The sequence below is a fragment of the Caretta caretta genome, chromosome 1 (assembly GCF_965140235.1).
Source record: "Caretta caretta isolate rCarCar2 chromosome 1, rCarCar1.hap1, whole genome shotgun sequence".
Taxonomy (NCBI): domain Eukaryota; kingdom Metazoa; phylum Chordata; order Testudines; family Cheloniidae; genus Caretta; species Caretta caretta.
Genome location: NC_134206.1, coordinates 186442526 through 186468770, shown reverse-complemented (window position 1 = coordinate 186468770; position 26245 = coordinate 186442526). Strand labels below are relative to the sequence as shown.

Here is a 26245-nt window from a genome sequence, read left to right as displayed (position 1 = left end):
AGTTGGCCATATATTTCCTCCGACCCCCACCCCTCAAACACACAGAATTCCAAGCAATGGCCCACGTTTGTTTTGGGAATCTCTGTGATAGCTGACAGGCAGAAGTTGGAATGGAAACCCATAGATGTTAGCAACTCATTCTTTCATTCTTGGACACATAAGAGGAGACACATGAACAATAGGAAATGATATCAGAACTTTATTAGGACAAACTAGGCACAATTGTTTAAAAACTCTTGTTCAGGAGAGCACACATCTTTTCCTGATTCAAAAATACCTGTACATAAATCACTTACAAACTAAAATGTTTTCCTCCTGGTTCATGTGCAGGCAACTGTACCAAACCATGCACTGCATTGGACTCAAGGAGTGACAGTCACTTTCAACAGCAGATATAGGAGGGAATAGATCAGTCCTGTCTTAAATCACTCCAAGCCCATACACACACAATTCAACCATTTATAAGCAGCTGCACATGTTCAAAAGGGCAAGGTAAATGAAAGGGAACAGGTTGAACTAGGACTAGTTTATCCTCCAAAGACAGAAAGATAAACTTAATCCCCTTGTTTCATTTCTGCAATGACCAAATGAATGGGGATCAAGGTTGGGTTTGGGGACTAGGAACCACCCTAAGTGCTGCTTGAACAGCCTTGCTCTGGGATCCTCGTTTATCTCATTACCAGTGTTGCCATCTGATGAGAGCTCAGGTTGACCTGTGTGGTGAAAAGAATCAGTGCATTTGTCGATTTCTGAACGAATAAGAACTGGCAGACTCAGCAGAGCGGCCAAGGACTGATGGATGCAATAGAGGCTGGTCAGTGCTCTCACTCTAGAATGAGGCTGAGGTTAAGGTTTATTGGCCGGGCAGGGTTGAGGAAGCTTGCACAACCACGGCCTGTGCTGTAACTCTTCTGAGGATGAACAGAGGACCTCACTCTCCAGGGCTGTTGGTCTAGCATCCTTTCGATAGAACTAAATGTACTTAAAACGTTTGTTAAAGAGAAAAAAAAATCATGTCTTTTCACACCAGAGTCTCTCCTTTTTACAAGTGACATATTTGCATCCATGGGAAAATTTGTTTATTTTGGTTAAGTGGACATTTCTCTTGAAACTAGTCTAATAAGTAACTTGGGAAAATTCCTTAGGCCCCTTCAGCAGGTAGCCTGGGTAATATCCCAGGGATGCCAGGGTCTGTCTGCTGGCCTGACCGTGGGATGAAGGTATTTCCACAGTTGGACACTAAGGCACTTTATTTTTTGGAGGAAAACAGACAATTCTTAACTACCAGTCAGATCTTGATGGGGTTACATACATAATGTTAAAAATTCAAGTAGAATTCATTGCACATTTACGTGGTATAGGTAAGGCAAGGTGGTATAATGTGTCTGGGCCCAGGCAGAGAAAAGGGAAGAGAGAGAGAAAAATATAAAGCATTTCATTCAAAGGCCTAGTGCAGTGGTTCCCAAACTTGTTCTACCAGTTGTGCAGGGAAAGCTCCTGGCGGGCTGGGCTGGTTTGTTTACCTGCCACGTGTGCAGGTTCAGCTGATCGCGGCTCCCAGTGGCCGCGGTTTGCTGCTCCAGGCCAATGGGAGCCGCTGGAAGCGGCGGCCAGTACATCCCTTGGCCCGCGCCGCTTCCAGCAGCTCCCATTGGCCTGGAGCAGCGAGCCGCAATTGGCCGAACCTGCGGACGCAGCAGGTAAACAAACCGGCCCGCCCGGCAGGGGCTTTCCCTGCACAAGCGGTGGAACAAGTTTGGGAACCACTGGCTTAGTGTTTTATTTCTGTTTTTCTCAGGAGAGAAAAGTTGTAACTTGATGTGCTTGCAAAGTGGATGTAGCTCCATGTTAAAGTAATTTCAAAGCAACAATGAGGTGGCCAGTGTATGGCTTGGTGAGTTCAATATTGCAGCTCCTGGCCAGCCTCAGTTTTAAGGGGGAGATGCAATCTCTGGAGATTACAGCTCCTGCTAGCCAACATTCCATCTCTATCTGAGTGACTAGGAATGGCAGGTCCTGTGGTCCCTGTAGGTGGCGCCTCTCCATTAAATATGAGGTTGGCTACCATCTGCTGTATTTTCTGCAAATTAAGTGCTGTGTTCAGGCTCCTGGCAAGTTGCCAGTCCGCCCTTTATTGGGAAAGTTTGCCCCTGTTCTAAGGCTTGAGAAGTGTTGTCTGGAGTAGGGCAGTGCCATTCACTAAAAAGGAGCAGAGGGCCGTAAAACAGAGAGCAGAATGGCACGAGTTCAAAGTCCACACTGCAGAAGTTTTGCTTAGCATTGAGGCTTTCCCTCCCTCCTTGCCCCACCTGGTAACAGGTCACACGGACAGGTCATCTGACCTAGTCTTACTGCTGGCACGGCTGGTCTTGCTGAGCCTGCGTTTCTCATTGAAATAACCATTGGAGACCTGGTGGGGGGCAGAGTCATTGGGTGCCTCAGGACTCTGTGCATAGCTGATCTGGATAAATTGGCCTTCTCCAGCTGCATTCTCTTGACTCTCAGTGGCAAAGTTGTCTGTGTTCTGCTGAGTGGCCATTTTATTGCTGAAAGGGCTGATGAATTTCCCATTGGGATTGACCAAACACTGATTAAAATCTGGAGGGGGAGTGCAACTTTGAGCCTTCTCCACTTGCGGTGCAGGCTCCAGTTTGCCAGCAGCCATGGTGGGGCTGGGTTTGTAAGATTTAGCACACTTCTGCTTGGCTTTTTTCCACCCCAGGTGGTACAGCTCGGCCAGACTCAACAAGAGCGACAACATTGCCACGGACAGCATGAAGATGATGAAGACGTTCTTCTCTGTGGGCCGCGAGACGTAGCAGTTCACAGGGTGAGGGCAAGGGTCCCGGTGACAGGTGTACAGAGTCTGCAGGAAGATCCCATAGAGGATGTATTGTCCAACGATGAAGACCACTTCCATAGTGATGCGGATCAAAATGCTGTAGACATAGGTGTTTAGCAAGCTACCCTGGAGTATTATTTTCCCACTTGATTCCTCCCCACTGGAGAGCTCTGCCTTCTCTGCCACAGGGTACTCCTGTTGATGGTAAGTGTCACCACTGCTTCTAATCCCCTTTGCCCTCATTTCTGCCTCCTTCATTTTTCTCTTCTCCTCTATGCGCACTGTGTGCATCGCATGCCCCATGTACACCAGGGATGGGGTGGAGACGAAGATGACCTGAAGGACCCAGTACCTGATGTGGGAGATGGGAAAAGCCTTATCATAGCAAACGTTCTCACAGCCAGGCTGCCGGGTGTCACACATGAAGTCAGACTGCTCATCTCCCCACGAGGACTCTGCCGCTGTGCCCAACACCAGCATCCGGAAGATGAAAAGCACGGTCAGCCAGACTTTTCCCACTACGGTGGAATGCTTGTGGACCTCTTCAAGGAACTCTCCCAGGAAGGTCCAGTTATCCATCTCTGCTCAGTGGAGCCACAGCCTCTGTGGAAAAAGGATGGCGAGAGAGAGGTTCTGAGACAGGTGAGGGGAACTCATATCCTTAAATCAGAAAATGCTGCATTTGAAAGGCACTGAGAGGCAGTCAGGAATCTTCTGTGAATGTGTGTACTGAAACACCCTTCTGAAAGAAACCCCCTCCCACACTCCCACTTCAGTGCTTTATAGCCGTGTGAGTTCAGCATCTGGCTTTGAGCCTCATGCTAAAGACAGGACACCAAATTAGATGGTTCATTGATCTGTTCTGGTTGTGGTAGATTTTATAAAATATAAATTAGTATAAAGACTACAGAGTGATAACTTGGCTGTTAAACTATTTGAGATGTACCAGATTTTATTCTTGATTCAGGAAATATTTACTCTGTGGTCTGAGCTTAAATTTATCCTCTATGGAACCTGCATCTAAGGTGGTTCTCCTTCTGCTGTATGGATAGCAGAACTGTTCTCTTGGGACTCCCCAAATGTACAGATACTTTGAGAGGTGAGATTTGAATCCAAAGCTAGGACTGAGCAGTATCCTTGCACTTCCTCTTGCTTATGCTGGCCTTCTGCTGTAGCCTATTTAAAATGGATGTATCAGTGGCACAGACATGCTAGATGTTTGAAATGCATGCAGCATCTTCTTACTCTGCTGGGTTTCATTTCAGAATTGAGTGCCACCATTCAAATAAATGTGTAGGGAACCCCCCCCCCAAGCTCTATGATTTCATTTTGTTGTTGCTGTGTGTAGTTAATTCCAACAATTTCAGACATAAATCATAAACATTTTCTGGGCCAGCAATGATCTCAGGTCCTCTTCCAACCTTGTAATCCAAATTCTGATCGTTGATGCTTGCTTCAGAAAAACCATTTGTCTGATACAGGAATGCTGTAAAATCTTAGCATCAGGCCTTGCTATTTTTAAGTCAAAATTCACCATTCAGGTGAAAAGAAACCTCCCTCTGTGATGTACCATGGGACTAAAATTATCTATAAAGACCATTAGTTAGTTATAAAGGTCAGATGCGAGGCATGGGAAGATGATCTTGTACTGAAAGCTCAGGGTTAGGAATTGAGAGATCTGGTTTCTGTTCTATCCCAGACTCTGCTAGACTCCTTCTGGTCAAGTCACTTAATCTCTCTGTGCCTCAAATCTCCATCTGTAATATGGAAATAATGGGTTTAATTCTGCCTTACTGTAACTCTGGAGTAAGAGAGATACAAGAGAGATTAATTTGGTCCAATTATACTTACCATACCTACCTTACAGGGGCATCATGTGGCAAACATCTGTAGAAGAAGTTGTGATCCAAGGGCAGATGTGCTATAGGAGTGTACAGTGTTTTGATGTAGATAATATGCCCTTTCAAAAACAAAATATCTTATGACCTCTTAACAAATGGAAAACATAATAACTACAATGGCAAGATAATAAAAATCACCGCACGAGGGAAATACTGACACCACAAAGGTCCAGAAATGTAAGTCTTTCTTAATCATTCTTTGTCTTGTCTACAAGTGCTAATGACTCTCCCTGAGCAAAGACTGTATAGCTTCCATGGAGAGTGGAGTTTCAGACTTTATTAAATTATGAAAATTTACTGCAGCAATATGGTTGAGATTTTCCATGCATAAAAGTTGAAGTATGCAAGGATATGATTTGTATAGGAACAATAAGTTACCCCCTTGTTAAATAGAATGGGGAGTAAAATATAGCACTGCACATGGTGCTTTATACTACAGTGTATATGTACAGTGTCATCCAGTTACAGCTCATCGTGGGCTTAATCCTCAAAACTGGCTTTGGCTGCTCTGTGCTGCTGCAGGCTGCCCTTAAGGGACAGCCAAGAATTCCCCCTGACAGAGGAGAGTTGCTAGGTGGTTGTTCACTTCCCCCACTCCATGTAGGGAATGTTTCAGGATGGGGATGGTGCATGCCACAGATGGGACTGGGCAAAGTGAGTGGATGGGGCTCTGGCTGATCCTGGATGGCACACCTGCTTCCATACTAGACCACTTCCGTTGCCATAATGTAGAGCCACCCGGAGGCTGCTCTAAATTATACTAGAGGCTGTTTCAATCCCCAGCCATCTCAGAACTTGGGGAGCAGTAAAGTGGCTTAGTCACCTATTCCCTCCCCACAGCTGCACTGGATGTAGATTTGGTGCCACCAAGGATCTGTCCCACCGTCTGAATTTTCTGACTTTAGTTCATATACAGTTTCAATGTTGTGGGAAAATGCTATAAGCAGACAAGGGATTAAAACAGGCTGATATGTTGGTGATATGAGTTATTTATAAATAGTTACTATGAAATGATGCATTATGTTTCTTGGATGTTGCTTGGTAACTCCATAATGGGAACGATGTGGTATCTACCCTGTTATCTCCTGATAAGTCTGTAAATAGTCTGTTACCAGTGAGTCCAGTGTGCCATAGCATAGTTGTATGTCTGAAATGTTTTTTCTGCCGGGCACAGAGATTTAGCTGTACACTTTTCTCTCATCTTGTGCGTGTGCATGTCCACTACTTGCATGTGTTCCTTCAGGATTCTGCCTTTGCTAGGGAGCCTCCCATAATTTGAAGTAGATGGGTGACTGATACTGCCGATAATATTATGTCCTATCAACACTGGTTAATGCTAGTTGACTTCTCTCTGTATACCCTCTTCGGTAAGGCAAAAATTTCCAGTGCCCGCTTTTGCAGTAAAAAGTTTTAAATTCAAATAGTTGCCACACTGGTCTTCTGTGGACTGGAATCATGGACTTAGCTCAATTTCTCATCAGTTCTAATGGTTTTGGTCTCACACTGGCATTTTGTACAATGTTCAGATGTTTCCAAAGTACTAAAACTTGTTGCTCAAGTTATAGGACTCTGCAGTTCTAGACATGAATTAAATATAAAAATCTAAATTAATGCAAGATTAAGGTGAAAAAATAAAATGTATGAAAAGTCCAGAAATAATGGAAAGGGTTCTTGGGTAACATTAATTTACCCACATTACACATTCATAATATTTCCCATGACTAACTGGACTGTTTAAATACATACCTAACTTTATATACTATGGGTTGAGTCTATAGTATGGGTTGAGTCTTCACTAGGAAGAAAGGTGTGTTCTTAACTCAGGTAGCTAACATGAGGTAAAATTCTACTGAAGTTTACTCCTGGGGGAATTCTGTGCCCTGCGGGGAAGAGGCACAGAATTCATATCTGCCACAGATTTCTTGGCTCCCCCGCAGAAAAATGGGGGAGCAAAGAAATCTGTAGGGAACACACGCCCCTTCCATGGCAGCCCAGGCACATCTGCTGGGAGCAGCCAGCAGCAGAGAGATCACCACTGTGGGGGAGGAGGGAGGCTGGGCATGCCTCCATGGAGAGACATTAAGGGGGTGGGGTGCCAATGAGTGAGAGAGAGACTCACTCTGTCCCTCTTGTCCCTGTTGCTGCATCCTGGGCTTGGAGGTGTAGTGTGAAGCAGGCTCTGTCTCTGAGGCAGAGCAGAAATGTAACAACTAAACAGGCAGGCTGCTGATGTTCCCATTGTTAATTAATTGTTCCCACTCTTAGCCCTGGTCTACACTACAAGTTTAGGTCGGATTTAGCAGCATTAGATCAGTTTAGCCCTGCACCCGTCCACACTACGAAGTCATTTTTTCTGACTTTAAGGGCTCTTAAAACCGGTTTCTCTATTCCTCTCTGACGAGTGGATTAGCGCTGAAATCGGCCTCGCTGGGTCCAATTTGGGGTAGTGTGGATGCAATTCAAAGGTATTGGCCTCTGGGAGCTATCCCAGAGTGCTCCATTGTGACCGCTCTGGACAGCATTCTCAACTCAGATGCACTGACCAGGTAGACAGGAAAAGCCCGCAAATTTTTGAATTTCATTTCCTGTTTGGCCAGAGTGGCGAGCTCTTCAGCACAGGTGACCATGATGGAGTCCCAGAATCGCAAAAGAGCTCCAGCATGGACCGAACAGGAGGTACGGGATCTGATCGCTGTATGGGGAGACGAATCCATGCTATCAGAATTCCATTCGAAAAGATGAAATGCCCAAACATTTGAAAAAATCTCCAAGGGCATGAAGGTCAGAGGCTATAACAGGGACCCGCAGCAGTGCCGCGTGAAACTTAAGGAGCTCAGGCAAGCGTACCAAAGAACCAGAGAGGCAAACAGCCGCTCCGGTCCAGAGCCCCAGACATGCCGCTTCTATGATGAGCTGCATGCCATTCTAGGGGGTGCCCCTACAACTACCCCAGCCCTGTGCGTGGACTCCATAAGTGGACTCTCACGCAACAGGGATGCGGATTTTGGGGACGAGGAAGATGATGATGAGGAGGAGGAGGTTGAAGCACAGGAAGCAAGCGGAGAAGCCATTTTCCCCAACAGCCAGCAACTATTTTTTCACCGAAGAAGGGACCTCTGGTGAGTGTACCTTTGTAAATATAATACACGGTTTAAAAGAAAGCATGTTTAATGATTGATTTGCCCTGAAGACTTGGGATGCATTTGCGGCCAGTGCAGCTACTGGAAAAGTCTGTTAACGTGTATGGGGATGGAGCGGAAATCCTCCAGGGACATCTCAATGAAGCTCTCCTGGATGTACTCCCAAAGCTTTTGCAAAAGGTTTCTGGGGAGGGCAGCCTTATTCTGTCCTCCATGGTAGGACACTTTACCATGCCAGGCCAGCAGCACGTAGTCTGGAATCATTGCATAACAAGGCATGGCAGCGTATGGTCCCGGTGTTTGCTGGCATTCAAGCAACGTCTGTTCTTTAGCTCTCTGTGTTATCCTCAGGAGAGTGATATCATTCATGGTCACCTGGTTGAAATAGGGGAATTTTATTAAGGGGACATTCAGAGGTGGCCGTTCCTGTTGGGCTGTTTGCCTGTGGCTGAACAGAAATCATTCCCGCTGTTAGCCATGCGATTGGGGTAGGGGTGAAGCGCTCATCCCAGAGAATTGTGTGTGGGGGTGGGGTGGGGTGGTTAGTTGGGTTTGTGCTGCACATTAACCCAAAAACCGCAGCCCCTCCTTTTAAATGGCCAACCCATTTTAAAGGGCCAACCCAAGGGGTGCTTGGTATGTGAAATGAGGGCGCTGCTGTTTGAAACCATTCCCACATGTTAGGAAGGTTAAAGTAGCCAAAAGACTGTGGCTTACCATGTCTGCCTGCAAGCCGAATTCTGTTGCCCGCCAGCCCTGCGTGTGTGATCTCTCACACCATACTGGCAGGCCCTCAATATAAAAGGCAAAATGCAACCTTGTAAAGAAAGCACACATGCTATGTAATGTTAACAGCTTGGTTCACAGTGAAAGAGTCTACCCATTGTTCTCTAAAATGTCTCTTTTAAAAGACTAATCTCCCTTTTTTCCCTCCCACAGCTGCAAATGTTTCATCACTCCATGTATCATCTCTGTCCCAGAGGCTATCAAAGATTAGAAGCTGAAAAAACTGTACTCGCTGAAAGAGCCCAGCACAATGCGTGGAAGGAGACAATGTCAGAGTCCAGGAAAGCACAAAATGAACTCGAGGAGAGGAGGGACGAGCGAGAGGAGAGGAGGGACGAGCGAGAGGAGAGGAGGCAGGATGCAATGCTGAGGCTACTGGAGAATCAAACTGATATGCTCCGGTGTATGGTTGAGGTGCAGGAAAGGCAGCAGGAGCACAGACTGCCACTGCAGCCCCTGTGTAACCAACAGCCCTCCTCCCCAAATTCCATAGCCTCCTCACCCAGACACCCAAGAATGCGGTGGGGGGTCTCCGGGCACCCAACCACTCGACCCCAGAGGACTGCCTAAGCAACAGAAATCTGGCATTCAATAAGTTTTGAAGTGCAGTGTGGCCTTGTCCTTCCGTCCTCTCCTCCTCCACCACCCAACCCGATGCTTCCCTCCTACCCCACCCCTCTCGGGCTACCTTGGCAGTTATCCCCCCATTTGTGTGACGAATTAATAAAGAATGCATGAATTTGAAACAACAATGACTTTATCACCTCTGCAAGCGGTGATCAAAGGTGGGAGGGGAGGGCGGTTGGCGTACAGGGAAGTAGTGTGAACCAAGGGGGCGGGTTTTCATCAAGGAGAAACAAACAGAACTTTCATACCGTAGCCTGGCCAGTCATGAAACTGGTTTTCAAAGCTTCTCTGATGCACAGCGCACCCTGCTGGGCTCTTCTAACCGCTCTGGTGTCTGGCTGCGCGTAATCAGCGGCCAGGTGATTTGCCTCAACCTCCCACCCCACCATAAACGTCTCCCCCTTACTCTCACAGATATTGTGGAGCACACAGCAAGCAGTAATAACAATGGGAATATTGGTTTCGCTGAGGTCTAACCGAGTCAGTAAACTGCGCCAGTGCGCTTTTAAACTTCCAAATGCAGATTCTACCACCATTCTTCACTTGCTCAGCCTATAGTTGAACAGCTCCTGACTACTGTCCAGGGTGCCTGTGTATGGCTTCATGAGCCATGGCATTAAGGGTCCCCAAAGATAACTATAGGCATTTCAACATCCCCAACAGTTATTTTCTGGTCTGGAAAGTAAGTCCCTTGCTGCAGCCATTCCTACAGACCAGAGTTCCTGAAGATGTGAGCGTCAAATACCTTTCCCGGCCATCCCACATTGATGTTGGTGAAACGTCCCTTGTGATCCACCTGTGCTTGCAGCACCATTGAAAAGAATCCCTTTTGGTTTATGTACTGGCTCCCTTGGTGGTCTGGTCCCAAGATAGGTATATGGGTTCCGTCTATCTCCCCACCACAGTTAGGGAATCCCATTGCAGCAAAGCCATCCATTATGACCTGCACATTTCCCAGAGTCATTACCCTTGATAGCAGCAGGTCAGTGATTGCGTTGGCTGCTTGGATCACAGTAGCCCCCACAGTAGATTTGCCCACTCCAAATTGATTCCCAACTGACCAGTAGCTGTCTGGCATTGCAGGCTTCCAGAGGGCTATCGCCACTCTCTTGTGAACTGCAAGGTCTGCTCTCATCTTGGTATTCTGGCACTTCAGGGCAGGGGAAAGCAAGTCACAAAGTTCCATGAAAGTGCCCTTACGCATGCAAAAGTTTCGCAGCCATTGGGAATCGTCCCAGACCTGCAACACTATGCGGTCCCACCAGTCTGTGCTTGTTTCCCAGGCCCAGAATCGGCATTGCATGGCATGAGCCTGCCCCATTGCCACCAGGATGGCCAAGTTGCCGTGGCCTGTACTTTGAGAGAAGTCTGGGTCCATGTCCTCATCACTCTCCTCACCGCGCTGCTGTCGCCTACTTGCCTGCTTTTGCAGGTTCTGGTTCTGCATATTCTACTGGATAATGCACATGGTGTTTAGAGTGGTCACAACTGCCGCAGAGATCTGAGCGGGCTCCATGCTTGCCGTGTTATGGCGTCTGCACGGGTAACCCAGGAAAAAAGGCACGAAACGATTGTCTGCCGTTGCTTTCATGGAGGGAGGGAGAGAGTGGGGGGCCTGACGACATGTACCCAGAACCACCCGCGACGATGTTTTTTGCTCCATCAGGCATTGGGATCTTAACCCAGAATTCCAATGGGTGGTGGAGGCTGCAGGAACTGTGGGATAGCTACCCACAGTGCAACGCTCCGGAAGTCGACGCTAGCCTCAGTACTGTGGACGCGTTCCACCGACTTAATGGTCTTAAGAGGGGACAAACACAATCGACTGTATAAAATTGCTTTCTAAAAAATTGACTTCTGTAAATTCGACCTAATTTCATAGTGTAGACATACCCTTAGTCAATTAAGGCTCCTTTACCTTGCCAGAGTAGTGTAAAGGAGGCTTCTTGTGTATGACAGTAACGGAATACTCAGCTAGGAAGGTCTATGGGCTTGGCTACACTTACATTTTATAGCGCTCTAACTTGCTGGCTCAAGGGTGTGAAAAATCACCCCCCTGAGCGCAGCAAGTCAGAGCGCTTTAAAGCGCTAGCTAGTGTGGACAGGCTCCAGGCTCATGGAGGTGGACTACCAGGAGCGCTGGGAGAGCTCTCTCCCAGCGCTCACACTCGCACTTCAAAGCGCTGCCACAGGAGTGCTCCCACAGCAGCCCTTTGAAGTTTCCAGTGTAGCCATGACCTTAGTGCTTTCTCCCTTTTTTTCCTGTGCAAGAGAGGCACAATGGGGTTAGATTACAGCTCAGGATCTATTTTACTTATCCATTTAAAAAAAAAAAAAAGCCAGACAATGATTAGCAAAATTGTCTGACTTTCTTGTGTGAAAGTCTGAACAATTTAAAGCAACATTCTACTTTACAGAACACCAAACACCAAAATAAAAGTAGTGTAATTTAAATGAAAATCCAGGATTATAACTGGAACGCAGGATCTTGGTTACCAAGTATTTGTAACTTAACTTTCATATGTTTAGGAAATGCTGAACAGTTATTGTGATTGTTTTCCTGTATGGTAGTTTAAATAAATTACCAAAATAAGTGAAACTGGTGTGATTATATTGCATTATTTTGACAAATAATTTTGCATTTTTTGGTGCAGAATTTCCCCAGAAGTAGAAGACACGTCAGTTTGGAGTTTTCATAGGAATGAGCTGATTGAGGCAAACTCTAGGCTCCTCCATAGTCTTTAACTCCACCTGAAGAAAAGGAGTACTTGTAGCACCTTAGAGACTAACCAATTTATTTGAGCTTGAGCATGAGCTTTCGTGAGCTACAGCTCACTTCATCAGATGTATACCGTGGAAACTGCAGCAGACTTTATATATACACAGAGAATATGAAACAATACCTCCTCCCACCCCACTGTCCTGCTGGTAATAGCTTCTTATTACTATTATTACTTATTATTCTTATTACTTATTAATAGCTATTACCAGCAGGACAGTGGGGTGGGAGGAGGTATTGTTTCATATTCTCTGTGTATATATAAAGTCTGCTGCAGTTTCCACGGTATACATCTGATGAAGTGAGCTGTAGCTCACGAAAGCTCATGCTCAAATAAATTGGTTAGTCTCTAAGGTGCTACAAGTACTCCTTTTCTTTTTGCGAATACAGACTAACACGGCTGTTACTCTCTAACTCCACCTGCTAACTCATGAAAATGCCATACTACCTTGTATTCACTAGGATTTTACCTCATGGTAGTTAACTCAAGTTAAAAACATTCCTTTTATTTGTAGTGAAAACAAGGCCTGTATGCAATGTGACAAGTTAATAATATTATGAGAACCTTATCTTTTCCACATTTGTGTCTTTAAATTTCAGATCCTTAAAATTAATATGAGTTTCTGTAGTTAATTTTTTGTGCATTTTTAATAGTCATAGCAGTGAAGTGAAAGTTGTAGCTGTTGTTCTGCTGTCTGTGATGTCACAGAAGTAGAACTGTATTAGGCTCTGCTAAAATCTTAGCAGATGCCTGTTGAGCATACTAAGAAGAGTTTATTTTCAATCACTGACAATCTTATTTGCTTGTTAATTCATCCACCCTGCAACTTAGATTTTTCCTCACTGAGGACCAGACCCATTATAAGACTGGAGGTTTTTGTTTAGGTGGTTTTTAGGTATTAGTGAGCTAGTAAGCCATTCATAAAGCTTCAGCCAGGGTTCGCAAACATTTTGAAGTCATGACTTTGTTACAACAGAGAAAAGTTTCAGGACCCCACCCCATCGTCCCATAAAGTGAAGAAAGCTTGTCACAGTACCCTGAAACCTGTTTCTGACCTCCCCAGGCTTGGTTGTTTCTAGGGGTTTTCCCTGCAATAAAACTCCGTCCTCACCTTCTGCTTCTGAGAAGGAAAGAGAGAGAGAGTGAGTGTGTGTGTGTGTGTGTGTGTCTAAGCCCTTTTATACTCCTAAACTGGAGCTAATTGGAGACCCCCGTGATCTAATTCCAGTGTGACTCAGCAAATATACCTCTGCATATCTTTGCAGGGTCCCATCACCTGATATCCAGATGACTCAACAAAAGAGCTCTGCATATGCATACAGAGTCTTAGAATCTGCTGCCCTGTTATAGTCCCTTAGGCTGCTAACTTTATACTGGATCAACAAATGAGCTGTGTGAACTCATGAGATCTTGGCAACAGTGGAAGTTCAGCAGGGAAAGTGTATGTGACAAAGACCAGCTGTGTACAAAATGATGGCCATCCCAGTTTTAATCGTCACCTGGAACAATATTAATGTTAGGGGAGACCAAATATCAAAGAGCCGGACGACACATGGAATCCAACCAACTTTATGCCTTGCGACAGAAGAATTCTCAGATAAAAATGCTTCAGCAAAAACAGCACGTGTTAGAACATCAAGCTGGCCTGAGTACAAAGCATCCATATCGGCTGTCATTTGTGTTACCTTCTTCTGGAGGAGGTAAGTGTTCAAGTTCCTGGTTTCCCTTTATTGATAGCACATGATCTGAATGACAGACAGGCAGTATTTTAGCCAATATGCACCAGTACTTCTTGCTCTGGATGACACACTGACCTTGACAGATGGTGATGGCCTCAGGGAAAGGTTAAGAAATTCACACTGATGAGGTAGGTGGGTGTGGCTGTTACAAAGCCACATGAGTTTCTGCACTTTGCAATTTCCTTCTTCCCCTAAGACTCCACTCCCCTTCTGCTCTGGAGTTGCCAAAAATCCACCAGCTCCCCTCTTTGGAGGACTGGCTGCAATATCAGCAACAGTGATATAAATAGCTGAGCTCAACACTTTGCACTAACTTTTCGCACAAAAAGGTGACAGGAGGACACTGGCCCTGCAGGATGCTTCTAAAATTAGCAGAGAGACTGATTATAGAAATGCATCGGCTCCATCTGGGCTCACTTCTCCCCTTTACATGCCACTGGACCCTGATTTGGACACAGTGACCGTGGACATTCAAATAAACCCTCAGGCAAATATTCATTTGTCTGCCAAAGGTCTGTTAACTGGAGACAGAAAGAAAGAAAAGAAAATAGTGGCGTGATCTCTCATGTGTCTGATATCTGGTTGAAGTGGGGCCGGGGTGGGGTGGGGAAGTGGGAGATGTCAGGGAACTGGCAGATCATACACCTGGTAAGAATTGGCAGAGTAGAGCGCCTCCCGCTCCCAACATTCACCCTACACTGGGGAGAAAGGCATATTTGGTGGAGGAGCCAGCTCTGCTGGCTTTATCCCAGTGAAGAGAACCATTACCTCAAAGGGGGGATTTTCAGTTGTCCAGTTACAGACAGACTCTCTGGCTCCTTTGTGCTGCCTGAGCAGGACAAAGGGAACTACATGGAATGTGAGAATCTGGCCCTTCATGTCCTGTAGAAGTGCTAATCACTTGCCAGCCATTCACACACAGAGAGTGCTTTTATCTGTCCAGATCCCATCACAGACTGACAGAGTTCAGATAATAACACTTTTCCATAATACCTCTCATCTGTGTATCTCAAAGAACTGTGTAATTAAGCCTCATAATACCCTGTGAAGACCGTAGGTGCCATTATCTTCATTATGAGGATGGGGGCATTGAGGTGGAGAGAGACTGAAGCCCAGAAGTGCCTAACTCCCATTGAAATGATAGGAGTCAGACACCTAAATACTTTTGAAGATCGGGGCCAAAGTGGCTTATTCAAGGCCGCACATTGAATCAGAGGTAGACCTGGTGATGGAACCCTGACTCCCAAACCTATGTACTATGTGTCCCCCAGGGATCTGTACTGAGCCCAGTCCTATGTAACATATTCATAAACAATCTGGAAAAAGGGGTAACCAGTGAGGTGGCAAAATTTGCAGATGATACAAAACTACTCAAGATAGTTAAGTCCCAGGCAGACTGCGAAGAGCTACAAAAGGATCTCACAAAACTGGGTGACTGGGTAACAAAATGGCAGATGAAATTTAATGTTGATAAATGCAAAGTAATGCACGTTGGAAAACAACAATCCCAACTATACATATAAAATGATGGGGTCTAAATTAGCTGTTTCCAAGATCTCTTTCTTGAGGAGTGTCATTGTGGATAGTTCTCTGAAATCATCCACTCATTGTGCAGTGGCAGTCAAAAAAGCAAACAGAATGTTGCAAATCATCAAGAAAGGGATAGATAATAAGACAGAAAATATCATATTGCCTCTATATAAATCCATGGTACGCCCACACCTTGAATAACTGTGTGCAGATGTGGTCACCCCATCTCAAAAAATATATATTGGAATTGGAAAAGGTTCAGAAAAGGGAACAAAAATGATTAGGGGTATAGAACGGCTTCCGTATGAGGAGAGATTAATAAGACTGGGACTTTTCAGCTTGGAAAAGAGGCGACTAAGGGCGGATATGATAGAGGTCTATAAAATCATGAGTTGTACAGAGAAAGTAAATAAGGAAGTGTTATATACGCCTTCTCATAATACAAGAACAAGGGGCCACTAAATGAAATGGATAGGTAGCAGGTTTAAAAGAAACACAAATTATTTTTTCACGCAACACACTGTCAATCTCTGGAATGCCTTGCCAGAGGGTGTTGTGACGGCCAGTACTATAACAGGGTTCAAAAAGGAAGCTAGATAGATTCATGGATGGTAGGTCCATCAATGGCTATTAGCCAGGATGGGCAGAAATGGTGTCCCTAGCCTCTGTTTGCCAGAAGCTGGGATTGGGTGACAGGGCATGGATCACTTGATGATAATCTGTCTGTTCATTCCCTTTGGGGCTCCTGCCATTGGCTACTGTCAGAGGACAGGCTTGATGGACCTTTGGTCTGACCCAGTATGGCCGTTCTTATGTTCTTACTAATCTACAGACTGCACAGAGAGCTCTGCTTTAACAGATTCCATGACAAACTGGAGCTCAGGCTCAAACTGGGACCTGGTGGTCTCTTGACACTAGAAAGAGTTTCTTCGAGGGAAACTAACAGAGACTATCCCTTGCCATGCTGCCATCCTCAGCACATACACTGGCTGAGCCAGTAAGGAGCTCATCTCAAGAGGATGTCACTTGTGGCATATTTTACAGGCCACAGATCCAATTAGAGTGCCAGAAAGGTAGAAGAGATCCTTTCTTTCAGGAAAAAGGAAAGGAGTACTTGTGGCACCTTAGCGACTAACCAATTTATTTGAGCATAAGCTTTCGTGAGCTACAGCTCACTTCATCGGATGCATACTGTGGAAAGTACAGAAGATCTTTTTATACACACAAAGCATGAAAAAATGGGTGTTTACCACTACAAAAGGTTTTTTCTCTTTTGTAGTGGTAAACACCCATTTTTTCATTCTGTACTTTCCACAGTATGCATCCGATGAAGTGAGCTGTAGCTCACGAAAGCTTATGCTCAAATAAATTGGTTAGTCTCTAAGGTGCCACAAGTACTCCTTTTCTTTTTGCAAATACAGACTAACATGGCTGTTACTCTGAAACCTTTCTTTCAGGAATGTATACAGCCTGCATCCACCAGATGTTGCTTTTCTTCAGTGCCAGGCTCTGGAATGGAGGGCTTTTCCCATCTGTGTAGCAATCCATCTCCCCAAGAGGCAGTAGTTAGGTCAACAGGAAAATTTTCCTGTCAACCTAGAGCTGTCTACACTGGAGGTTAGGTTGGTTTAACTGCGTCGTTCAGGGGTGTGGATTTTTCACATTCCTGAGCAACATAGTTATACTGTCCTAATTTCCTAGTGTAGACCAGTCCTTTTTTGGGGAGGACAGATATATGTTAAAATAGGAGTGGTAATGCAGGAGTGAGAAATGCACCTGTGAAAGGTGTGCTCCTTAAAATTCAGATGTCTGACAGTTGGAGCATAAAGTGGTACTAAAACCTAACACAGCAGTGTGTGATCCCTCTTTACTGACATTGGCTGTTTCATATGCAGTCAGGTGATGTCTTCCAGATCTCGTGTGTGTGTGTGTGTGTGTGGGTGAGAGAGAGAGAGAGAGAGAGAGAGATCAGCCTGGTCTTCCTTACCAAGGCATGCAATGAAACAGACTGGTTTCCAGCCTGTGTGCCAGTGGTCAGATCTGTGCATAGATCTGGACCAGCCTGGATCCCAATCACTCTTGCTTAATAGAGGGGACTTGCATGTTCACTCAGGTTCTTCTCCAGTCCCTTTGGCCAGGCTTGTGTGTAAGTCAGATGTCCCTCCACTCCCTAGTCCCTCTTCTCAGTTCACTGAGATGTTTGTGAGGATCACACTGATATCTGGACTCTCAGCTCTTCCTTGATGAAGTGTCCTTTGCTTCCACACTCCAAATGTGGAAAATCTCAGAATTCACAAAAAAGGGGAGTGAGAAGATTAGGGATTTGAATTAGTTCTTACCTCCTGAACACACACGCACACACATGGCCCTCACTGAACACCTTCAGGTCGATACGTCAGGGATATGTCATACATGCAAGGCAGCCTGATGCAGAACATTTTAATCTGAAGGGTTGGTGGAAGTTTTAAAATTTCCAGTTGCTGAATGGCTCTGAGTATTATTGTTTGGTCTGTGGAACCTGATGCTCTCTGTTCTTGATCAGTGTAAAATCATGTATTACCATAGCCAGATATTTGGGGGCAAACTCAGCTTTGGTGTAGTCAAGCTGGATTCAGTGGAGTAACATCAAGAATGAATTTTGCCCATAATATTTTAAAACCTTGATTTAAAAGAACATTAAATTACAGTATTAATAAGGCCTGCTATTGGCAGGTGCTTAGCACCTTCAGAGTCCCTTGGGATCCTTTCAACATGTGCAGAAGTAGACCTTTAATGGGCAAAAGGAATGCAGTAGATGCAATAAAACTGAACTTTAGTTAGCTAAGTAAAGCATGTGATACAGCACTGTGCAAGCTTTTACCTGAAAACTCAGTTCATTTTGATATAAGCAGAGAGGCTATATGGACTGAAAACTAGCTGAAGGACAATAAACAAAGGGGAATGATAACTGATTGCAGGAGAGGTGGAGGTGTCCAATGCAAATCCTTTTTCTTCTTCCTCTACAAAATATCTGAAATTCTCACCTCCATCTCAGTCCTCAGTGCTAAAATCCTGGCTCATGTTATCTCTCAACATATGTGACATATAGCAAATTTGGACAGCTATTTGCACTCAGAACTAAGTCTGGATACAATTTGTGGGTAGTTTATTTTGTACTCTCTCTCGCTTTCACTCACACACACACACATACACCTCCCCCCCCCCCCCCGTGTTAAAGGCTCCTTAATATGGTTGCCAAGTCAACCGCTCAACAATTAGGAAATGCCAGTATTACGGTTACTTGTGAATCCTTCATTCAGCGCTCTTGTGTATATGCATTATAATACAGTCTGTAATTACATGATCACATATTATGATTCCACAGGATCCCTGTTTCCTTCATTGCTCAGGATGGATGGTGTTCACTGAATGAGCAGCTATTCGATATTTTGTTTTATCCTCCTTGTTCAGTGTAAGGTCATATGCCTTATTTTACTGCACATTATTCAAACCCTGCTCTGAAGCCAGAATTATTATTTCCTTGTGGGCTTTTCTATGGTGCTCATCACTATAGTTTTGAGTGCTTCACAAACACTAATTTATCTTCACAACATCTCTGTGAGGTGAAGGGGTAGTATTATCCTCAATTTACATACAGGGAACGGAGCTACAGAGAGATTAATGCCAAAAGGCCCCTTAATTTTGGGCACCCAATTTGAGACACCTAGGATCTACTTTTTCAGAGTACCTATTACTACACGGCACTTCATAGTTAATGAGGCCAATGCAATCAGATTGCTAGTCTATTTTCAATCAGATTGCACTGGCCTCATTAGCTCTACAGAAGTGATTTTCCCTCCCTTGGTATTCACCGCTTGTTGTCAACTGTTGAGAATGGGCCACTTCCACCTTAATTGAATTGGCTCTTTAGCACTGACTCCCCACTTGGTAAGGCAACTCCCATCTTTTCATGTGCTGTGTATTTGTACCTGCCTACTGTATTTTCCACTCCATGCATCTGATGAAGTGGGTTTTAGCCCACGAAAGCTTATGCCCAAATAAATTTCTTAGTCTCTAAGGTGCCACAAGGACTCCTCTTTGTTTTTGTTGATACAGACTAACACAGCTACCACTGTGAAACCTAAGGCATGTCAGTAATAGCACAGGCATTGCTCGCTTACAAAGAGAGACAGAAGTACTGGTGTAGCAAAGCTCTCTCTAGTTCCTCCATTAGAAGAGGTTGACCTCTTATTCCTTTACAGATACAACAGGCAGTTTTTTTATATCTACATACCCATTACTTATTGTATGGCTATAAGTATTTCTTTGTTTCAGGAAAGTTCTGAAGTGTGGAGTTGTTCACAAGGATCTCCCTGTTTTCTGTCAATTTGCCAGAAAATTGATTTCTTTCCCTCTTTATACATTCTGATCCCAAAGATCGAAGTTTGCCCGGTGTCTCCTGAGGGCTGTTTCTAATTTTAAGACTTTGTCCTCGTGCCTCACACAACAACACCCGAGGCGTGCCACATACGCTCTGAAATGCTCTGTGCCGACCATGCCGGACTGCTGAATTACTGATTCCAGTTAGTCTATTTTCAATACACTGAGATAAGTCAGAAAATGAGGCCAAATCAGAGCACAATGTGTGAAGTCTGTGTGAAGGTCAAAAAGGAAAAAGGGTTGGGGTAGGAAGTCCTGCGTTTTCTGCTAAGCTACAAATTCCTTCTAGCAAAGCTCTGGAATTCCAGATCCCAAAATATTAGGAGAAAATATAATGTAGGGAGGAAAAAAATAGCTGTCGCTTATAGTTGCAGAAATGTTTAGCATAGTTCCCAAGTGAACAGAGCTTTAGCGAGTCGGACCAGTATTTTGAACTCTGAACCCTCAGGAATTCTCTCAAACTAGCAGAATCAAAAGATGGGAAAAGAAGTGTTTGCTCTCTCCTCTCGGGTGAGTTTCAGAAAAAAAAAGAAATACACAGTTGATTGGCTTATACTGAAAATGTACCAACAGTGTCAGGGATTTTAGAATAACTGTTTAACCTATGCCCAGACACAACACGCACACATGCGCACGCGCACACACGCACAAATACATATACAAAGCTCTTTATTCACAGATTTAGGACAGCATAGGCAGCAGCAGTACAAACCGCCCACACATGCTACCCAACCAACGTACTTCACCCCTAACCTGCAGAAACCCCATTGCTCAGTTGCGTTGGCCCATTCAGTCTAAGGGCCTCTCATCTGAGTTTTGCCAACAGGCTGTTGATTTAGTCCTTTACAAAGTGGTTATGTATACTCTATCAACTGGACTGCGACAACTACTCAATTTAGCTAGGCCATTGAACTGCCCTCAGAACGTCACAAAATCCTCTAGAGACTTCGCTATCGCTGTATTGATTTAATGGGGAAGGTGCTCAGCTACTATAGCTAGCTAACTAGGTAGAGTGAGATTATATAGGGTCACTACAAACATTTGACTGGTTTGGACGGAGAAGTTAGGAGAGGAAAGGCTCTGTCTCCCATGACAGGCCCTGGCACTAGCTCTCCCACAGTGGGAAGGATAAAGGCAACAATTTACAGCTGGTTATGTATTGAACTCTGTTACTATAATACCACAAATATTCAATATTAAAAGGTAAACACAATGCAAGCATTAAAAAACAAGAAGTAGTTGGGGAAAAATAGGTTCAAGAAAAGCTATTAATGAGAATGGAAAGTGTTGAGTGTTTGTCTCTGTAGGGCTTTATAGTTATCAGTTTTTAACTGGGTTTGCTGGGATTAGGATGTGAACCAAGAGGAAGTTCAAAGAACAAAGGGCTCACAGCCCTGAGACTCAGTTACTGCACATCGCACACAATACATGTGATAAGGACATTTTAAAGAGGTGGCACTGTACATTTCCATTGCTCTCCCTAGGAATGTCATGCAGCATTCTCAGGCTCTATGTAACGGCAGAGCTGGGATGTGACATCCTCAAGGAAATGAAACTGGAACATTTTTTAAACCACTCAGCATGCATTCGAAGAAACCTGCTCCCAATCTACTATGTGAAGCATTTATACATTGGACCCTTGCAATAGCAAGAAGTTCCCCACACCCTCCTGCCTTAGGACAGCTTCACTTAAAAGCTGAGGTTAACTTTAACCAGTGCTGCAGTCTGCACATTTCACTGTAATGAGGCTATTTGGGGCTTTCATTCCACCTCATTGAGAGTTATCCCAGCTCACTACCGGCAGGCTCCTCTATAACTTCTGTAGTTGCTTGTAATGAAAGGATTTAAATTTTTAGAATGGCCATAATTGTCCTTAGTACTAGTCTGGATGTTATAGAAATAAATGGAAAAAAGAATGTGTGTGTCCAAGTTCTTATTCTTTTTATGGCTACCCTTATCTTCACCTCCACCACCGTTTCCCCTGGAATCTAGTAACGTGACTTCCCTTTGATACCTCTGCAGCTCTATTCTTTTTTCTAAATGACATTTTTACCTACCTGATGTTCGATATCTCCTCTCTGGTCTCCTTCTTCTTCCTGGGGCTCCTTCTTCTTCTTCTTTTATATTCTTCTTTTCAATTGTTTGTTCTATACACCTTTAATCTTTCTCTCTCTTCTCTCCTTCTTCTCCACCCACTTCCTCTGTCTGTCTGTCTCTCATTTGATTCCCCCCCACTTTCTGCCTTTCCCCCTCTTTCTCTCCACCTACTCCCTTTCTCAGTCTCTCTCTCCCCCCACACTGTCCCTCTCTGTCTCCTCCCCAGTTCCCCCCCCCGCACTTTTTCTCTGTTCTTTGCACTTTCTCTCTCAAATCCAAGTATCCATCTTTTTTGCTTCTTTAAAAATATCAATTTTGTGTGTTTTCTGCCATTCTTGGGCTTTCTCTCTCACCCTGGGCTGTTCCTCACTGCAGACACGCTGAACTGACTGCTGGCTTCACACTGTCCCTTCCAATTGCCAATACACATAGTTCATGCACCTCCTCTCTTAGATAACAAGTCCTGGTTTCAAACCTTTCTTTAAATTAAAAGAGACGGAGCTGCCCCCTCACTTATCCCAATCATAGCCAAGGAAGTTCCTATGGGACCAAAACTAAAGAGAATGTTGGGTAGTGTTTTCGGACTCTTTTATTAAAACCCAACCAATCAAGCTGAGTTCCTGTGGTGCAAGGGGGATCTCTTATTTAGCCAAGAATGCCTTGCACACAAGAAAAACAAAATAAACATTCTAAATATAAATACATGCACAGCTCCAAAAGTTAAAATAAACCCCAAATACAGCATGCTTCATTTGGAGCACAGGAACATAGGAAATGTCATACCAGCTCAGATCAGAGGTGGGGCACTCCAGAATCCCATCTTTGACCATGGCCATGTCCAGATGTGCCAGAGGATGGGGCAAGAAACCTCTTTATGGACAATATGGAATGACCTGCCTCAGGGGACATGTCTTCCTAACCCCTTCACATAGAGGTTGCTTTATGTCCTAAAGCATGAGGGTTTATATGACTTCTAAAAATGGTTTCATCCTAGCTAATGTTCGCTGTGCTAATTACCCATACTCATGTCTACTCCCATTGTTCATTTCTATTTAATGGTTGGCCTCAGTGGTAAAAACAAATGCTGAGATTCCAGCAAATCTGAGCTATGGCTGCTGGCAGAAAACAAAGCTGATAAACGTGTGATGTGGGCTGTGGCAAAAGAAAACTATACTCTGCACAATGGTTTCACCATATGCTTTCTCTGGTAGCCTTCCTTCCCTCAGTAACCCTACATGTAGTCAGAAGTATTTCTGTCCCATCCATATTATACATTCGCAGTGATCCTTACCTGCTTACATTAGCTAAACCAGATCAAGTCATTTGAGAAGGGAAGGTTGTTCTTGTGAACTGAGTGGAGGGCGAAGAACCAGGAACTGCTAAACTCTAATCAGAGCTCTGCCACTGATTTGCTGTGTGGCATTGAGCAGTAAAGTTAACTCTTGTTACTATATGTCTGCTTTATAGAAAAATCTTGTGTAATAGAAAATGATAACTTTTCTATAGGTTTTGTTGAACCTTCATAGGTTATTAAATAGACAATTATATACCTGCTATGGAATTCTATTGTATAGACAAAAAGAAACAAACAAAAATATGTGGAAAGGAGAACAATATTAAATTATTTAGGTTATTTAGAGTAATTTCTATAGAGCCTTATTCAGTTTCCACAGAACCCTATTATCCCTATTAATTTTGATAGGATTTGTCCATAAAGGCACATCTATAAAAAGGTGATAATACAGACCTAACTGACCAGGGTGGTTTTAGGATTGATTTGTTAATACTTGTGCTAGAGGGGTGCATAGTGTTGTTATTGCTGTTTATGCTATAGCTGTAATGAAACCGAAACTGCCCTTGGTGGTACTTTGCTGTACACACGGAATGATCTGATCTGCTTTTCCTGGCTTAGTTCTTTATTTTTTTCACCTTAAGCCTGAGCCAGGAGGATGCACTCTTCATTGGGTTGATCTGTAAACCCAGATAAGATCTGGTTCAGCTGAATGAATATAGGGGCTTTCTGTGAGGCTATTTATATGTTTGTGTCTGTGTGTATCATGTATGGTGTGGGGCAAATCCTGTCATATTATGCAGTCACAGAGTCCCCTGCCCACAACAGACCTGGGTTATTCTGCTGCATGGATTGGAAGCAGGATTTAAGGAACCTGTGCACCAGGCGTGCCCTGCTGTACCTTCTAGAAAGAGCTCGGTTTTTTTTGAGGACACCTTGTGTGGTGTCGCACAGCAGGGAGTTGGATGACAGCAGGCGAGTAGAAGGGAGAGGTGAGAGAGGTCAGTGTGCTGCTGCTTTATGGCTCCATTGGCCAGACACTGTCTCCCACCACCCACATGGCTACAGGGCACAGGTGTTGTGCGGTCTCCTCCAGCTTGAGGCTGAGGGAGCAGCTCTTCTGCCACACCACAGCCTGAGAAGAAGGGTTCATAGAAGCATAGAATATCAGGGTTGGAAGGGACCTCAGGCGATCATCTAGTCCAACCCCCTGCTCAAAGCAGACCAGCCCCAACTAAATCATCCCAGCCAGGGCTTTGTCAAGCCTGACCTTAAAAACCTCTAAGGACGGAGATTCCACCACCTCCCTAGGTAACCCATTCCAGTGCTTCACCACCCTCCAAGTGTTTCCTAATATCCAACCTAGACTTCCCCCACTGCAGCTTGGTCCTCCTCTCCTTCCAAGAGGCTCCCATGCAAAGTTCAGATGCTTTGACTGGAGAGTGAATTTGGGAGTGAAGCCTCCCCAGGACAAGTGGCAATAAGAAGTGTAGTCCACAAGATTACCTTGTGTAGCCTGCAGACTGCTCTGCATTGCCCTATCAGAGCTATCTAATCTCACCCAGAAAAAAGCCGGAGCAAGATTCTGAGCAGAGTCTCAGCACAAGGACTGGTTAGCATTTAGCATTGGTCCCATCTGTCGTTAATGAGAGTATTTATCCTGCACCATAGACTTCTAGTTAACCTACTAAACCAATAAAAAGGCTGGTTCCATTTGAAAATGTGTGTGAGTACAGGGTGCAGGCAAGACTCATGCATTTGAAGGGGGTACACCACATAAAGATAATGCTCTATGAAGCTCATGCTCTGTTGGGAAGGCTGTTTCATGCAGGGGCATGTGCTGTCTTGAGAGCCTGGCAGTTTTGCAAAGCTGGTTCAGGGGAGGCTAAGTTGTTCTCTGAGGCTCTTGGTTTCAGGGAAGGGAGGGGGCCTGTTACACCCGAGGAATGTATCTTCTCTTTCTAGCTTTTCTACACAAGGGGATTTTAGAAAAACAAATCCCACCTGGACTACCACCAATGGTAGCACCTGTAGGAACCCTTCTGTAGCCATGGCTCACATGGCCTCACCACTCAAGTAAACCTGCTCCTCAGTGTGCCAAAAAACACAGAAATCCACTGGAGCCTTGCTATACTAGGACAGTGCTCCTAGCAATGTGAGCCAGGTGGCATTTTTTTTCTAAAGTTCCCTGAAGTAGATGTGACAAAGGGAGACCTTCCTTGCTGTGAACTCTTTGGGAGCAGTACAGTTGAGGAGGAATCTTCAGTCCCAAAATATAATTCCCATGGGTGGACTGTCCCTCTGAGCACTGCATCAGCGTGTGATGATAAAACCGTAAGAGCCAGATGAGCCATTTTTTTGTAGTCACATTTATTCTTTTAGTATAAAATCTTAAATGTTTTGAATTTAGTAAGATGTTTTTCACCCAAATTTCTCCTGCCCCAAAGTATTAATCCAAGATAGACACAGCAAAAAAAGGTGAGGCACAAGAATGTCAGATTCATTTGCATTCAGAAACAAAGTTTTAAAGAGTAAAAATCAGGGCAGATTTCCATCTCGGTAAGTCAGAAGTGAACATCTTCCCTGAAGTAAATGGTTAGTTGCAAGTCTTGTGTTAGCTGTAACAAAGCATTGCATTGCTTCATCTTCTGCTGCCGGTACTACTGGCTACCTTTCACCTCCTTAGCATCTCAGAGCATCTCAAAGCATTTTGGAAACATGAATTTAATTAAGTCTCACAGCAGTCCTGTAAAGGTGAGAATTGTCTCCATTTTACAAATGGGGAAACTAAGTCATGGAGGGGCTAAGTAATTTGCCCAGGGCTTCAGCAAGTCATTTGCAGAGCCAAAAGCTGAACCCAGGAGTCCTGACTGCCTATCCGTGACTCTAGCCACCAGACACTGTTCCCTGTCTTATAAATATACACACTCCGGTTAAATCAATAACCATCTCACACAAGCATGTTATTTCAATATAATAAGAAGAAAACCATAAACTGTTACCTCTTTCTGCTGATTCTGGACAGGTGGATGGAACAACACACTATGCAGGGGGGTGAAGGTTACTATTAGCTTTGGCATAGACTCTAGGGCA

The 26245-nt window shown here is 44.5% G+C and overlaps 1 protein-coding gene across 2 annotated transcripts; it reads right to left on the bottom strand.

Annotated features, from left to right (window-relative positions):
* Window positions 1–174: 174 nt before the first annotated feature.
* Window positions 175–26245, bottom strand: GJA5 (gap junction protein alpha 5). Of its 2 annotated transcripts, none has more exons than XM_048869172.2 (2): window positions 26155–26245; window positions 175–3445 (listed from the first exon to the last, which is right to left on the bottom strand). In XM_048869172.2, exon 2 carries the CDS (start codon window positions 3419–3421, stop codon window positions 2321–2323), a length of 1101 nt encoding a protein of 366 aa, XP_048725129.1. In that variant the 5' UTR covers window positions 3422–3445; window positions 26155–26245; the 3' UTR covers window positions 175–2320. The 2 variants fall into 2 exon arrangements, with proteins under 2 accessions (XP_048725129.1, XP_048725120.1); XM_048869163.2 differs by lacking the exon at window positions 26155–26245 and adding an exon at window positions 21822–22023.